The 16,860-nt window shown below is 42.0% G+C and overlaps 2 protein-coding genes across 8 annotated transcripts in view; both read right to left on the bottom strand.

Annotated features, from left to right (window-relative positions):
* The window catches only part of smtnb (smoothelin b), a 55,866-nt gene extending 47,991 nt beyond the window's left edge, over nt 1-7,875 (bottom strand). For all 7 annotated transcript variants that reach the window (XM_080003874.1, XM_080003875.1, XM_080003878.1 and 4 more), the window contains exon 1: nt 7,655-7,875. In XM_080003874.1, the coding sequence (XP_079860000.1) occupies nt 7,655-7,705 (51 nt within the window). In that variant the 5' untranslated portion in view covers nt 7,706-7,875. The remainder of the gene's footprint in view (nt 1-7,654) is intronic.
* A 444-nt stretch (nt 7,876-8,319) lies between these two features.
* Nucleotides 8,320-16,622, bottom strand: trafd1 (TRAF-type zinc finger domain containing 1). The gene is made up of 12 exons (XM_080004373.1): nt 16,509-16,622; nt 16,205-16,247; nt 15,643-15,778; nt 14,143-14,196; nt 13,616-14,054; nt 12,584-12,868; nt 12,382-12,446; nt 11,757-12,014; nt 11,110-11,248; nt 10,672-10,888; nt 10,345-10,402; nt 8,320-10,160 (listed from the first exon to the last, which is right to left on the bottom strand). Exons 2-12 carry the CDS (start codon nt 16,237-16,239, stop codon nt 10,122-10,124), a joined length of 1,725 nt encoding a protein of 574 aa, XP_079860499.1. The 5' UTR covers nt 16,240-16,247; nt 16,509-16,622; the 3' UTR covers nt 8,320-10,121.
* Between the last annotated feature and the right edge of the window lie 238 nt (nt 16,623-16,860).

The raw sequence follows: 16,860 nt of genomic DNA, 5'->3' as shown, positions 1-16,860 counted from the left end.
CAGCAAAATAGCAGAACTAATGAGATACTACCCGACCACACAAAAGTGTCCATAGTTCTGTTGTATTGTTTTACTACACAGTCACAGCTGTGTAGTCACCAGAGCATAGCTACATAACTGCTTAACTCAGCGTCTTAATGCTCGTCATGTGCATGTTTCTCTTGTGTTTTGTCCACCCCACTGTACTTTGTCCATATATTTTGTATATATATTGAATTTCATATAGTGAACGACTGTTATGGGATTTGCAATGGCCGATTCTGATAGAGAGCAGGGTGGCCAATGCCCGATATATAATGCAGATTTCATTTTGTATTTGATAAAACAATTTAATAATAACAAATGAGACAATACACATACAACTTAAATGAACATTTATTGAACATTAACATGTAATTGTCTGCATTCTCTGCAGTGCACTTATTTTATATTAAAAAATTTATCAACTAAATAAATGTCCACAGATAATGAAAAACTAAACTTCGTAAAAAAAAAAATAAAATTTTTTTTTAAAAACCCCTATGAAAAATAAATGATTATAAACGATAAACATTTTTTTCAAATAAACAGTGTCCTAACGGGAAACAGAGTCTGCCCATTGCAAAAGTGCAGGATTTACAATTCACAAGTAAGTATTTACACAAAAACATCCAGTTTTTACAAAATGAAGTCCGATAGAAACGGAAAGCAACGGGGAAATGGTGTGACGCGGCTCAGGACACACAGGGTTTATGTTTGTAACAGGATGGAATGGGACAGTCCCTTAACTCAGTTGTTTTCATCGTTTTGTTTCATACAAGTTAGGAAACAATAAAAGCACAGGAAAAGCGATACAGGAACACACGCAGTGTGCAGCGCTGCCTGGAGGAGAAAGAAAAACTCTGCTTGAATTCTCTGAGTTAGCGTTAGATTTTGCCTTAAATGAGAAGTATTTCCAAACAGCACTCCAGCTGTTTTAGTTCAAAACCGGTCGCGGAGGCTCTGCACTTGCCATCGTTCATGAGCTAACACCATAACAGACCAGCGAGTGAGGGAGAGGAGGCTGGGCTATGTGGGCACTGCAGCGGTGTGTGTGTGTGTGTGTGTGTGTGTGTGTGTGTGTGTGTGTGTGTGTGTGTGTGTGTGTGTGTGTGAGAACTCGCTAATATTCTCATTCGATATGTAAATAGAGAGCAAACATCGGCCGAATGCCCAGGAACTCAAAATGTGCAAGTATCGACCCAATTAATCAGCCGACCAATGAATCAGTCAACCGCTATTTTTATATTTATCGTTGAACAGTACTTTGGTTGACATTTCTCCCCCCCCCCAATGTGATTCTTAATACATTTGATGATATTTGACTATACTCTGGCATGCAGCTGTGAGGGTTTGCCATAATGTAAGCTCTCGCACAATGCATAGTAAGTGTAGTTACTGTAGGACAGGCTTTATGATCAATAGTTTGATTGAATAGTAAAGACTACAAACTAGGAGCACTTAGTGGATATCCACATTATTAGCAATGAGGTATTTAATCTTATAACCCGAAGAATGTCAAAGTTGTGCATTATAGGGAGGTGAGATTGGGAACACTTCACACCCAAAGCGCTGCCTGTCCATCAAATACACCAGTGAAGAGGAAAAACACTTCACCAGCACACCTTCAATTCTTTTTCCAGAGGTTTGCGTCTGGCAGGGTGTTGCTCGAGAGAGAGAGGTAACACAGACGACAGTCAGAGAAGCCCTGGCTGCTGGATCACTTACAGAGATACAGGCCAGAGCTATCCAATGTGACAAAAAGATTAGCTCACTCATCTACAAAAAAAACAAAAACCCATTTGACCAGCACATGAATATATTCCTCCATCCTCAGTCCTCCATCTCAAATTGCATCAAGCCACACAAATCATACTGATGACAGGAGGGTTTCACATGAGCAGTGCCTGGGATCCAGCAGGTCCCTTGCCAATATCTTATTAGGAGAAGAAGAAATATGCATAAGTTGACCAGGCTGCTGCCACAAGACAAATACCAAAATGGGAAACTAATCTGGTGATTTTTCCATCATTCACACAAGTATGTACACGATCATAACTGTCCCTAGTGTCCAATAGCAAAATGCACCATGAGCGAAATTTCTCATGCAGATACATTTCTCAGCAGCACAAACGTTGACAATGATGCGATCCAAATATTACAACTCAAATTGAATTTGAAAATGACCAATTGTGTTCTACTCACTAAACACCATTGTTCAAACCCATAAAACAACTTTTAATAAGAACTGAAATAGACCTTGTTGAAGTTCACATGTAGGTCACAGCATTTTCTTCTCATAAACTTGGGGCCAAAGTCACTGGATATTTTTAGCATAATGTAGTGGCAGGCCATTCCTGTTTTTTTAAAATAAGCAATGTCTTCCATGCGACGTCTTATCTCCCTCTTCCATATTGTTGCATGATATTCAGTGTGAGAGGAAGACGTCGACAGGGCAGTGGCCTAGCTGCTCTTGATGGATAAACCACTTACAATATGAGTTTCACTTGGGCCATTTGTAACCCTGGGGAAATGTAAAACTGTAAAGGAAGTCCAATTTAGTTTTTACAGAACCATTCCTCCTTACACCATTTGAACCCGAAGGAGATAATCACAGGGGGGAATGTTCAAAAATGAACATGCCATAGGGGGAAATAACTCAAAGAATAATGACAGAGCCTGGCAGAATAACTTAGACATGCACTCTGGACCCTGAGTTAGCATGGCCTTTCTTGCTTTGGTTAAGGAAAGCGTTTGCAATAAACCACTAAAGAAGCTGCGAGGTCAAAGGCGGCAAGATCAACCCAGCACTGGTGCCTCACATTGCAATAACTCCCGACTGAGCAGGTGTTTGATGGAAACACAAAAACTTTGAATCTTCTCTTAAGGAGACACCGTGTCCATGTATGTTTGAGTGAGTGAGCGAGTGAGTGAGTAAGCGGGGTAGGTATAGATGTGCTACCATCTACGCTGTTGCAAGCTGGAGCTGGCTTGTAACTAGCTAGTAACTAAAAGCTAGTAACTTTTAGTAGTAAACTCGGTAACGGCCAGGCTTACAACAGTTAATTGTCAACATCCTGATTTGATGTAGAAATGTGATGAGAATAACAAACACAAAACACGTAAAATAACCATTTCAATAAAAAGCTATTGTCCTTGATAGTCCTTATAGATACTAGACAATATTAAAGAAAATCAACATATGCCCACAGCATCTGAAAATACCCAGAGGGCCAGACGGCAGTTATATAAGTTTTTGTAATTTTTCCAATTTATTTCCCTCCAGATGATGAGACTGACATTTTCCGTCATCTCCCGGGGCCAAGGAGACCTGGGGAGTGATGTGAAAGCGTACAAAACAAGCCCCCTTCTTTATGCCAAACTGTAACCGTTAAGCCCTTGTCAACACACAAAAGGCCAAGAGAACCATGACATGGGGCCCAGGGGTCCCATATATATTGCGGGTGTCCAGAAAGACATAGTGGAACTGCTCTATTTTGAACACGTGCGAATGCCTCTCGGTCGCCTGGGAGAAAGGACACTGAGCCAGGAGACTTGTTACGGATCATTACGCTTGACAGTCCGCAAGCAAGACGAGACTAAAGGGCCTGGAAAAGGGCTCCTCCAACAGTCATGTCTATTCAATCCGGACAAAGCAATCCTGAGAGGCAATTCCTATACACGCAAATTCCCAATAAAGTAATAAAGTAATTGCCCATAATACACATACTGTATATTATGGGCAAAAAAAGTAAGGACTCAAGGATCTGGAGAGGAAAGATTTATCTTCCCCATGTATTTTTCCAACAAATGAGTAAACTAAAAGGCCAGTAAAATCGAGGCACGGCGGCAAGACTGACAGGCGGCAAAAGTTGCCTCTGATCTGGCCGAGCAGGTGCACGCTGGCTGCAGATACAGGTGTTACCAAAGGCAGCCTCCAAAATACAGCTCAGTCCAGAACACCTGTGGACCTCACAAGTTCAGCACATTACCATACTGTCCTTCCCGAACTCCAAGTTGGTTAAAAACAGAGTGGGACTTTAGCTGTATTTGCACTGGAAACTGTATTCCACACAGACTTGGTTGACAATAATTCTGCTTTTGTGTGGTTTAAGATCATAAACCCTGAATCACCCTTCATGTGAATGAGCCATTTCCATTGAGCAGCTCCACGCTAGCAGAGCATCTAAGAAACTGGGACACAAACCGACAATGTCGCATATGTAAAAGTAACGGTGGCCAAATGGAAAATGCTTGTACTGGTCACCACGGAGGGAAAATGAATGAGCAATAAAGAAGCCGGTAAGCAGCCAGTGCTCTGAATAAAAGGCTATTCATGGGATTAGTGCCATTATAAACGGCCATACGTTCCCCTCGGTTTAAGTCATTAAGAACAGACATGTGCGTGTGTCTGTTTGACTTAACCTGTTTGACAACCTGTCTCTGCTACTCGTTGCATATAGCCACCCTTTTCTGACACTCTGACACCAAGCGCAAGCCTTTGTTCCTTCAGAAATAGCCTAAATTGCATCACGGTCCTCAACTTAAAAGACAGGGCTTGTTCCCTTCACTCTGGTGTGGAAAATTACAATATAAGTCACCTAAAAAGAAAACAACAACAACCAACCTAGTCATTAAATTTGTGGGATCTCGGTGACCCCAGTTGGTGGTCAGATTTATAAATAAACAAAGAGAGAGAGAGAGAGAGAGAGAGAGAGAGAGAGAGAGAGAGAGAGAGAGAGAGAGAGAGAGAGAGAGAGAGAGAGAGAGAGAGAGAGAGAGAGAGAGAGAGAGAGAGAGAGAGAGAGAGAGAGAGAGAGAGAGAGAGAGAGAGAGAGAGAGAGAGAGAAGCGTTTAGGGAGCTGGTGAGTTCACACAACTTGTGATTATGGAACGGAGTAAACATAGCATCTATTTGCTATCATGAACATTACAGGAAACATCATGAACATATTCCATGTGGACAACAAATGATAGTCATGTGAAGTTGATATACCAGTCTTGAAAGTGTCAACATCTTAGCGCTCCCTCTATGACTGCAGGTAATGACAAAAGAAATTCTTGCAAGATTGCACAGCTGATGGTTGTGCAACATTGTGCGCTTGTTAATTTTCAACTCTAGTCTGTAAAATGCAAAACATCTTGTGAGAGACGAGGGGCAATTGCAACAAGCATACGTTGTTATACTTGATGCTCAACTCCACCGCAAAATGCTTCGGCGGTGCCATTTTAGGATTTTCCGTGTCGCTATTTGGTTAAAATTGAATTTAATTGAATTTTAACCGAGTAGAATTTTGAGAGATCTTTTTATATGCCTCCTGTTGTTTGCTCTTTCGATCCATATTCTTTGTCTCTTACTGTTACGTAAGTGTAGAATTTTCACGCGTAAAACTGTAGCTGCAGACATCATAAATTCTCTATTGATATTATATCCACCGAGAAATTCACAAACCAATATCACGGGCTCATGATCCCAGACCATTGAATTTTATTTTTGCTGTAAATGGGTCGTTTTCGGCTGAGCTATTCATTTGCTGACATTTGTGAGCAAATGAATCACCGATCCCCAAAAAATGAAATAGACCAAACGGTTTAAACAAAATATTATCTAAGCCACCGGCGTCCAATGTAAATAGATTCACTTCATCAACCTCCCTGATCTTACAGAAACAAAATTATATTTTGGGAACGGCCCACTCTCAGCAAACAAATTGTCACTTTCCCAAGGAAAGTAACAGAGTCCCAAAGTCCCAGAGAAAGCGACTGATGAGGATAATGACCTGATAAATTACATTCCAAATACACTCCCACCATAGTAGATGCAAACTGATAGGGGATTAGACGTAAACACTGAAACTAATCCAAAATCCCAGTTCTGCAACCAACTCAACAAGAACTACTGCATAACATTACATAATAATTAATGTTATGTTTAGTTGGTTAATAATTAATATTAATTCATTTATATTGGAAGTCAAAACAACAAACAAGTTGTAAACTGGTGTTTGTTGCTATAATGCAACCAATATTAATTAAGATTGCTGAACGGTCTTGACATACAATATTTGGTTGCTTATTGTGTATAAGGACAATTAAGAATACCTTGACTAATAAACATTTTGACGGAATCCAGTGTAGGGCACAGGAAAGAGGCAAAGAATATAAATAATTGATAACTACTGGGTTTATGGGCTAATATATAGGGTATAATTAAACGCCATAACACAACGTTGTTATATTTAAGAATACAAGATTTAGGTGTGTTAGTACGTGGAAGAGATTAAATTGCAAGCATGTCTGGAAAAGAGCTCAGTTCAGACACTGACTCATTTTGTGTGTGGATATTTGTCACTTATTATCACATTTGTCGTTCAGACAGAGCAGAGCGTGTCTGCCAGGTGTTGCAAAATTCGAGGCAAGCAATCGTTTATATAGTGACTTGCTGCTGCTTAACCATTGAGCAATTAGTGACATGTGACTCTTTTTATTGTCGAGTAGTCTGCCCTGAATATTCGTTGATGAGTAGCCTGTGTGTACAACCTATTCCGTCGGTTTGTCACATTGGCTTATACTGTATGTACAAAATGAACAAATAAATCACTCAAGGAGAGAACTCTCATTTACGATAACGCAATATTTGAGGTGTCAGACATTCAGACAAAAACTTAACATAATTTCTCTTCAACACCCCCCCTCCCAATATTCTTCAACCCCTCATCCATGACCGACACCGACTCAAACCATTCACTTTGTGGTTTGACATAAACACCTATGCTGAAGAAATGCGCTGGTTTAGGATTATCATATCATTGACCTAATTCATTTTTCCCGTGCATATTATCGCATTTTGTTAATACATTTTCTGTTTTCGATTTTCTTTGTATTTCATATTTTAATGATCATTTTCATTTTACTGTTTTAACTGAGTTTTTGTCTTACTATTATTATATTTGAAAAAATAATTTGGACAGTTAAAGCTTCTATTTTTATGCTGATGGTCCAAAGCTCACCAAAACAAACTTGTATTTCTGTGCTATTTGTATACATACACACACACACACACACACACGCACTTGAACGTTTTATATTATATTTTAATTCTATCTGAATTATATTATAATATTTATTCAATTGTTTTCGGCTTCTTTTTTTATGCTAATGGTCCAAAGCTCACCAAAACAAACTTGCATTTTCTTTGTATTTTTTTAAGCTGTGACACACACACACACACACACACACACACACACACACTTATAATTTTTAAATTCTATTTTTACATCACCATTATTCAATTTATTATTATTTTTTTCCGGACTGTTAAGCTTCTTTGTTATGCTAATGGACCAAACCTCACCAAAACAAAGTGCCAGTACATGTGATGCACCTGGCGGAATAAACGGCTTCTGATTCTGATGTCAACTTTCACTATTTTTCGCCCAAATCTGTGTGAAAATTCCCCGTTAGAACAATGACGACATTGAAGAACTGGGAAAACTGGGCCAACGTGATCAAAACGGTCATGATACCATCCTCTGACGGTGAACATGAACTACAAATCATTTTGTTGGGGACCCACCGGGACCTGTATGAGGACCCGCGGGGGTCCGCATCCCAGCGCCCGGGGCGGGATACTCACCAGGGCCCGGAGGGAGGACTCGTCCAGGGTTGAATATCTCTCCACGGACATTGTTTCTCTCTCTCTCTCGCCCGGCGTCAGGTGTGGGGGGCGGAGGGGGCGGAGGGGGGCCTCGGATTCACTCTGCGAGGACTCTGCGGCGCGTTCCGCCGAACCCGGTCAGGCCCCAACTTCTTCCGAGACGAGGCGGCGACAACTGGCTTTCCCCGCAGGCAACAAGGTCATCATCCGAGGCTCTAACCGTCTCGAAGGGTCTGCGGCGTGTGGACGCACATGGAGGGGCTGTCGGCTTTTTGAATCCGCGTCGCCCACGCCAGGTTGTCCCGAGGTCCCGCCCCTGGGATTCAAAACCACGCTCCGGGTGATCCACCCGACGAGCGCCCCCCCGCGGCGGAGCGCGGGACGGGGGAAAAAAATGAAACCGCCAACTGCCTAAATCTCTCTCCGAATGTCAACATCCATTGCTTCATCTATATTTTACAAGAGCTAATTTGGGTGATGATGACGCAATGACTACAATGTAATAATACGGCTTTTTTTTTTTTACCAACTTAGATTTGTAACACAGGAAAGACACTTAAAAATGTGACACCTGATCATCAACAAATAGACATGGGATTTGTTTTAGCAGCATTCTTTATAGCATTCTTATAACTACTCAGGTCAGAAGGATGGATTCGTTGCCGTTTCTATTCAAACGTTTCACAAGTGCATAAAACAAATAGCTCTCAGAGTTGTGTCTACAGTCGTAGTTCAGCATTACCAGTATGAAGCCATTTATAAACACCCAATAATACCAGGCAACTTTCTAATAAACAAATGGTTTCTTTTATAGCACATACTACATAAGTCTTCTTGCAAATGTAATCAATGATGATTTAGTTTCACTACTTAAAGGCTACAACTTTATACAGCATCAATGCAATATCATAATAAAAGATTAAAAAAAAAAAAAAAAAAAAAAAAAAGTTCTTTAGAGCACAAACTTACTGTGTGGCTTGTTCTTAGTCCTATATGAGGAAAGCATGAAAACCAAGATACACCAATAAGCCACAACATTAAAACCACTGGCATGTAAAGTGAATAACATTGATCATCTTGTTTCAATGGCACCTGTCAAGAGGGGGGATATATCACGCAGCAAGTGAACAGTCAGATCTTGAAGTTGATTTGTTGGAAGCAGGAAAAATGGGCAAGCGTAAGTCAAGAAGTACTCCACGGAAAGGACAACCGGTGAACCGGCGACAGGGTCATGGGCACCCAAAGCTCATTAATGCCCGTGGGGAGCAAAGTCTAGCCCCTCTGGTCGGATCCCACAGAAGAGCTACTGTAGCGCAAATTGGTGAAAAAGTTAATGCTGCTATGATAGAAAGGTGTCAGAACACACAGTGCATCACAGCTTGCTGCGTATGGGGCTGTGGAAGGGGGCCTGGTCTGATGAATCACACGTACATGAGTACGGGTGCGCCGTTTATCTGGGGAAGAGATGGCACCAGGATGTACGCCGGCGGAGGCAGTGTGATGCTCTGGACAATGTTCTGTTGGGAAACCTTGAGTCCTGGCATTCATCTGGATGTTTGACACGTACCACCTACATAAACATTGCTGCAGACCAAGTACACTTCATGCCAACGGTATTCCCTGATGGCAGTGGCCTATTTCAGGAGGATTATGTGCCCTGCCACACCGCAAAAACTGTTCAGGAATGGTTGGAGGAACATGACGAAGAGTTCAAGTTGCTGATTTGGCCTCCAAATTCCCCAGATCTCGATCGGGTCGAGCATCTGTGGGATGTGCTGGAACAACAAGCCCGGTCCATGGAGGCCCCACCTCTTACCTTTCAGGACTTAAAGGATCTGCTGCTAACGTCTTGGTGCCAGATACCACAGGACACCTTCAGAGGTCTCGTTGAGTCCCTGCCTCGACGGGTCAGAGCTGTTTTGGCTGCACGAAGGGGACCTACACAATATTAGGCAGGTGGTTTTAATGTTGTGGCTGATCGATGTATATGAAGTCGGTCCCTTATGCAAAGGTTTTCATATCAAAGTGCGTTAGGTTACATAGAAAACCAGAAAAGTACACCAATACAAACCCTTATATAGATTAGATCAATCAGGTAAATGACCCTTGCACATATACAGGTGCATGTTTTCATCCAATAATATTGTGGCAAAAAAATAATAATCTGAGTTTAAGAAATTACTCAACAAATAAAATGTAAGAAAATCCGTAATTAAAATGAATGTCTTGGTGTAAGACAAAACAAACATTGAAATCAAACCGTTAAAAATAGCCCGAGAGATCGTGGTCGCCACATTCAATTTCAGTGCAAAAGCTGAACTGATTGGTGGAAAGAACTATAAAGACACCTACATGGACAGGCACTGAGTGGTGAACCCAACAGTGAAATGTAGCCATAACAAAAGACGGGGTTTTTAGAGCGTATTTCCATTCCAGCGTTCTGCCGTCACTCCTCTTGCTGCTCTTCATTCCGCTTCTTTGGCAACTGCAGGTTCGAAAACACGGGATAAAATGTCAACCTCCTGGCATGAGGCAGTGTGTACACAGAATGAGATTAATTCTCAGTTCGGGCACTCAGCCTGTGCGTTACCTCACAGACAAAGCGGTGAAGGGGACATATTTATGACCCTAAAGTACAACAGTAAGAGTTGGTGAGAGAACAGTGGTACCTTTTTCACCGGACTCCTTCCCTTTCTCTGCCCGTCCCGGTTTTCTGGTGTTTGGATTCTGAGACACACAGGATTCAAGTTTTAAATATCATCCAATATTTAAAAGGATTAGGTAATTATTTAATAAATAAGGAAGCCCAAGACCTTTGCTTGGGCAACAGTAAGTAAAATAGACAGGAGGTTTTATGTTATATATTGCGTTTAAATTCAACAAGGCAGAAATTAATATCTGATTTAATCAGAATCAATACTGAAATCGAAATTTTTTTAATGATTACATTTTCAGCACTGAATAATAATCAGTTCCGGAAAGTGCAGTCATCTTACTCCTTCAATGACGCTGCCCCAAACTGACAAGAGTCTGAAAAGGAGGAGTGCGCTCCCTCCATCTCTCCACCCTGCTGGGCCCTGCCTTCCACATGAGCAGCACAGTTGGACATGTTGTTTTCGGGTGGCAGTCCTTTGTAGCCCCTCGGTCTGTCCTTCATGACCTGCACTGGAGGGAGCTCCCTGTCGAATCTGAACAGCTCATCCACGGGGTCGGCTGGAGATGGAATATTACATATCATTACATTATTACTTACGCTTTGTTTTTAATTTTTTTTTATTATTAGCATGGTTGGGTGGGTGAGAGATTTGAATGGAAGTTTTTAAACTAACTCCATGAACCAGAACAGTATATCTATTATTGCAGGCAGAGAGAGAGAGGGATATAGCTATACAAAAGAATAGTAATAAAAAAAAAAAAGTTTAAAAAAAAATTACCCTGGTGCCACATTCTCCTCTGAAAACCAGGAGAGGTTTGTCCTATGCTGTCCTCTGTCGGAAAAAACGTTTTCTTAAAAGACGTATTTTTTATATTATTCGCTGGTTTGGCGGTGCAGGGCCGGAGGTCACACTTATCCTAAAGGAAAGAAAAGACACGGAATGAGATAACCTACTGCTCTTAGATGTTGTGTACCTACATACACAACACAGCGTTCCACTTCCCCTTGAACTGGGAGTGATGACTGTTTGCTTGTCCAGATAAGATCAGAAATGATAATGAAAGAACAAAACAACCGCCAACACAGTTTCAGTATGTAGGTGTACAACATTTCATTGTGGATTTCATGGTGATCAGGTGATCGGGTAATTACATGTCTGTCTTCCCAGAAATAGCAAGACTTTGGTATTTGGTGTTGTCTGGCAGCATTTTTTGGGTAGTCCAGGTTACTCACGAAAACTGCCTACCAAATATTTTACCCGTTTATAGCCCATCTACAAGAACCCGAACTTCCATTGCCATTCCAGGTCATGTAAAGGATATATTAACTATTTTCAGACATTTATCTATTATGAACCATTTATAAACACCTTGACCACTATATGTAAAGAATAATATCACAACCTTAATTAGACAAGGAGCGTACCTGATGGTGGAAGACAACGGACTCCTCCAGGGCCACGCCACAGAATTCACAGGGAATGACCAGATCGCCCTCTAGTGGACTGGCTGGTGGGCTGTCGGAGGGCGGGGAGATGCAGCGAGGGAAAATGGGAAGGTTGGAGGTAATGGAGTCCGGGTGGATGTGCATCAACCCCCCGGCGCTCCTGGTCAGCGGCTCCATGTCGAATGGAGACGGTCGCTTGCTGAAGGAGGCGAAAGCCGAGGCCGGACTACAACCCGTCTGAAGCAAAGACGGGGAGAGACGAGGGGAAGGTTCGATGCCGTTTGAAAATGTGATTAAATTCACACAATTAGGTCAGACACTATTATATCAAGAATACAGCACTCACATTACATTAACAAAACAAAATGGTTACAATGACACTGATCAATGCAGACACTGTACCAAACAATACAACAGCCACAATTGTGCAACACCCTCCGAACATAGACTTCAGAACACAAAACCGAGGCCTGCAAAGTTTGTTCCTCTACTACAAATGATGACCAAACAACATTTGATGACATTACCAGAACAACTGAGGCCCGTGACAGAAACACAACTGTTCTGCTCATTAATTGAGAGTGTTAAGAATGCATAGTCCAACCTGGTGCAAAATGAGGTCTTCTTCAGGAAACAGCTCCTCGCAAAATTCACAAGGTAGCATGGTATCTGCAAGAAAACATTTGAAGCCGATTATGGATTCTGAACCGCAGCACAACGCCGATGATTTATTTTCTTACTTCATTTATTGTACAAACTGGCTAGAGAATGATTCAACATCAGGTTTTGTTCCCGTATGAACTTGCCTGCCTGATCATCATCCTGGACTCTGCTCATAGCAGCGGAGAGCTGGCGGGCGCTGTTGGATGGAGGAAGCGAGGGGATGGAGGACTTTGAGGTCCTTCCAAGTTTTTGGTCCCATACATCTGTCCACATGGCCTCACCTTGGTCTTGGTCTGTTTCCACTTCACTTTGCAGACTCAGGGCCAACAGAAAGTCAAGGCTAGATGAATCCTCCTCCTCTGAAGGATACCCATGTCGCAAAGTTCTGTTGCTGGAACTGCCGCCCAGATTTTCCTCCGGTTCCTGACCTAAATGGAAATTCAAACGCATTTCTTATGAATACATCCCAGGCAATTGGGTGCTCATATATTGCAAGAAAATGAGATTTATTATATATAATAAATCATTAGTTTAAGTTCAAGAGATTATTTGTCACATACACACAGTCATACATATATGCAGTGAAATGTCATGGCACCCAGTGATTACACACAATAAGCTCTGAAAATACTAGAAATACTAGTTACACTTTTTTAGGTACAGCTGTTAAATCCAATGTAATCCAATACTCAGCTCTGCCATGAATTCTACTTTGATGAAGTTTATTGTGTTTAGTATTTGTTGACATAGCGTGGGAAATGTGTACATTCAATGATATGTTTATGACTGAGGTCATAGTTACATGTGGTGTTGTAGTAAAATACATTATATTGAGGTGTTTCTATTTTTTGTCCTCCCCATTGACATACATAAGGGGGCTAGAATATTAGAAACACACCTCTGAATATATTGCAGCTCAGCACAACACCACCACCACCAACTATGACCTTGATGCTAAAACATATCATTGAATTAACACCTCTTCTGACAGCGCTAAAAAAAACTGAACATTATAGGCTACATAAAGCAAAATGTATGGCTGAGCTGATGTATTGGACTGCATTGTACAGGTGTACCTAATAAAATGCACACTGAGTGTGTGTGTGTGTGTATATTTAAATAATTTTTTTTAATTATTTTAGTGACATGCCTTGACCAGTCATGAATTCACTTACTGTGTCCAAGTGATGGATTCCTTGGGGTGTAGTGGTTCCTGTCTCCCAGGCTGAGAGGTTCCCAGGTACTGTCACTAGCTCTGGCATCCAGTGATTGAGGAAAGGCCCTTCGCCCCCCTGAATTCATGTTGCTATTCTTGGGGACTCCGGCTTGGGCCTTCAGAAGGTTCCGGATGGAGTTGACTTCAAACCACGTGCCGGGAGACTGTGGTTCTGCTGGACTGAAGCCAGCTCGGTTGTTGTTCCTCTCTTGGGGTGGGGTCAGGCTTCCACACAAGGCCGGGTGGACAGCTTGTTCCCTTAACATCACATTGCACTTGCAAACTAGACAGGGCTCGGTGCGTGTGCCACAATAATCTTCATGCTCTTTGGACTGACTGAAAACAATCTCCAGTTCGCAGAACTGGCAAGGAACGAGCCGCTGGGTGCATTCGTAGCTCTGAAATAGGACAGAAAGCTATACAATCAACAAAAAGCACAACTCATTTCAAATCAAGGCTGCCTAAATGAATAGTTCGAAAAAATACCTGGTGGACAGCAAAATGATTCTTCTCAATCTTCAAGCCACACTTGCATTGTATCTAAAGAGAAAGTGAGAGAGCAGTCAGAGAAACCGTTTGAGGCTTCAGTTCTTCTGACAGGGCCCATAAGGCCTGTGTACTACAAATGGCGACTCTGACCAGTTTTTAAATGTTGTGTGGTATTACTTTTTAAAATGTTATTCTGTGATTTATCATATTAAACATTGAAATGCCATCTGCTCTTTTTCAAACTACATTTACAGACACATAATAACTCATATATATATATATATATATATATATATATATATATATATGCACACACACACACACACACATATATACACACACACACACACACACACACACACACTACTCACTATATACACATTACGTATTACACTAATCACAAAAAGTTAGGGATATTTGGCTTTTGGGTGAAATTTATGGAAAATGTAAAAAGTTGACGCTACAGTGATATTATATCATGAAAGTAGGGCATTTAAGTAGAAGCAAGCAATGGTGATTTCCTCATCTCAAACAATTTATTGAAACAAAAGCCAACAACAGTGGTGAGTATACCACACCAAAAAATGTCAATGTCTCAATAACTTGTCATGTGCCCTTGAGCATCAATTACAGCTTGACAACCACGTCTCATGCTGTTCACAAGTCGACTTATTATCTGCTGAGGCCTGGCCCCCCACTCTTCTTGAAGGGTGGTCCTCAGGTCATTGAGGTTCTGGGGTACAGAGTAACGAGCCTCTACACGGCGACTCAGCTGATCCCATAGGTTTTCTATGGGATTCAGGTCTGGAGAAAGTGCAGGCCACTCAATATGAGGTGCCCCAGTCTCCAGCATCCGTTCCCTGATGATGCGACCTCGATGAGCTGGAGCATTATCCTCCATGAAGATGAAATCAGGCCTGTGTTGTTCATGCGGGGGCACAATGACTGGATTAATGATGTTATTCAGGTAGTATGAGCTTGTCACTGTACCATTCACAAAGTGTAGGGCAGTTCTGTATTGACTAGGTCTCATGATGTCAAAATGCGAACAGCATGATGAAGAGGACTGTTTAAATACCAATTCTAATTGAACCAGGAAATGCATTGGTCAATTCATGGATCAAACACCTGTTGTGTGAATTTTTCCGTTCAGCTCCTTGTTAGAGAACAGCAAGTTGTGCAAAAAGTACTGAAACATTGAACAGTTGGACATGTGCATTCAAAAGTTTAGAGAAGGTCAAATTTAGTTCACCTGTAAAGGTTATCGTGCATTTTAGGTTCATCCTGAAATTTCACCCAAAAGCCGAATATCCCTAACTTTTGTGAGTAGTGTATATCATAATAGAGTAATAGACATTTTTGGAGTTATTTAAGTTGATATGTTTCAGAAAAGTGAGCTGCGTTATGACCATCTGGAGCTGCCTCATGGAAAGTGGACTGCAGGTTTCGTAGGTGTTCTCGGATGAGGCAGAACGAGGCCCATGACACTGACTGTACCTGTGCGTGCTCCTGGTCCTTGTGCCTGTTGAGATCGGACCGGGGCACCGGCTCCTGGCACACGTCACACAGAGCGATGTTCCTCCGACAGTGGATCTCATGTGTGGTGAAGTTAGCCTCGGGAACGTTGTGCTTGCTGTTGGAAGAAACAATATCAGAAGCAGGCTATAATACATACACACACACACACACACACACACACACACACACACACACACACACACACACACGGCGTCCAATGACTGAAATGACAAATACATACAGTAAATGGTAAAATAAGGAATGGGAAAACAGACGTTTTAGAAAAAAAAGATATACACCAATTAGGATCTGTAATATACCTATAATGTTCTAAACAAAAAAATGATGTTGCTTTTTTTTTTCTATTCATCCGTTGAATCTTAAGTATTACTGCATATTGTCAAAAAAAATATTTTTATTGTCATTACTTTATTATTGCCCTTTGTTCTGGTGTGTGCGGCTGCAATACTGCAATTTCCCCTCCGGGGACCAATAAAGTATTTCTATATGTTTTATTGCTAAAAATATAATCCATAATTACCAGTTGCCACAGATCTGAGTGCTTTCATCGCCCATAGCGTCACCTAACGAAAGGAAACGTCGTTTAGTTGAGGTCATTCCAAAACACTGACAATGGCAAGGAAAACAATGGGTGGGTTTGGTCTGGTCAGCGTTCTTCCCTTCGGACACTGCCCAAGCAACAAGACGTCGCTTGAATCTTCGGGGAGGGGGGGGGAATGTTTTCCGTGTTTGTCTTCCAGCTCGACACACGGCCGCACGGCAGTTTCACTTTCGAATCAGCACGGGAGTTGCGGGTCCAACGGCGGTGCTTTCGTGTTACTCACCCTTCTCGTACGTAGTTCACAAAGTTGGTTGTCCGGGCGAAGGAAAAAAAAAAAACGCTCCCCCCGACCCTCCGGTCAAGTCTTCATCCGGACCGCGAGAGCTCGACACAGATTGGTAAACCGGAGGCGTGTGGGTTTTGTAGCCGCTACGAAAGTCGAATCACGGCTCGCTGCTCCGGCTAATGGATAAAAACTTGTAGCTGTGCCGTGGCCACTTCCGGCTTGCCGGCGTCACTTCCACCCGATTGGTAGAGCGGAGTCCACTTCGTGTGCGTTCGGAAAAGCAACTCGGGTGACAACGACGCACCGTTTGACAATGGCTGGTTTCGGAAATTCCGACTTTGGAAGTGCT

This window comes from Zeus faber (genome assembly GCF_960531495.2).
Source record: "Zeus faber genome assembly, chromosome: 7".
Classification (NCBI taxonomy): Eukaryota; Metazoa; Chordata; class Actinopteri; order Zeiformes; family Zeidae; genus Zeus; species Zeus faber.
Note: the sequence above shows the minus strand (reverse complement) of the source record. Positions and strands in the feature narration are given on the sequence as shown.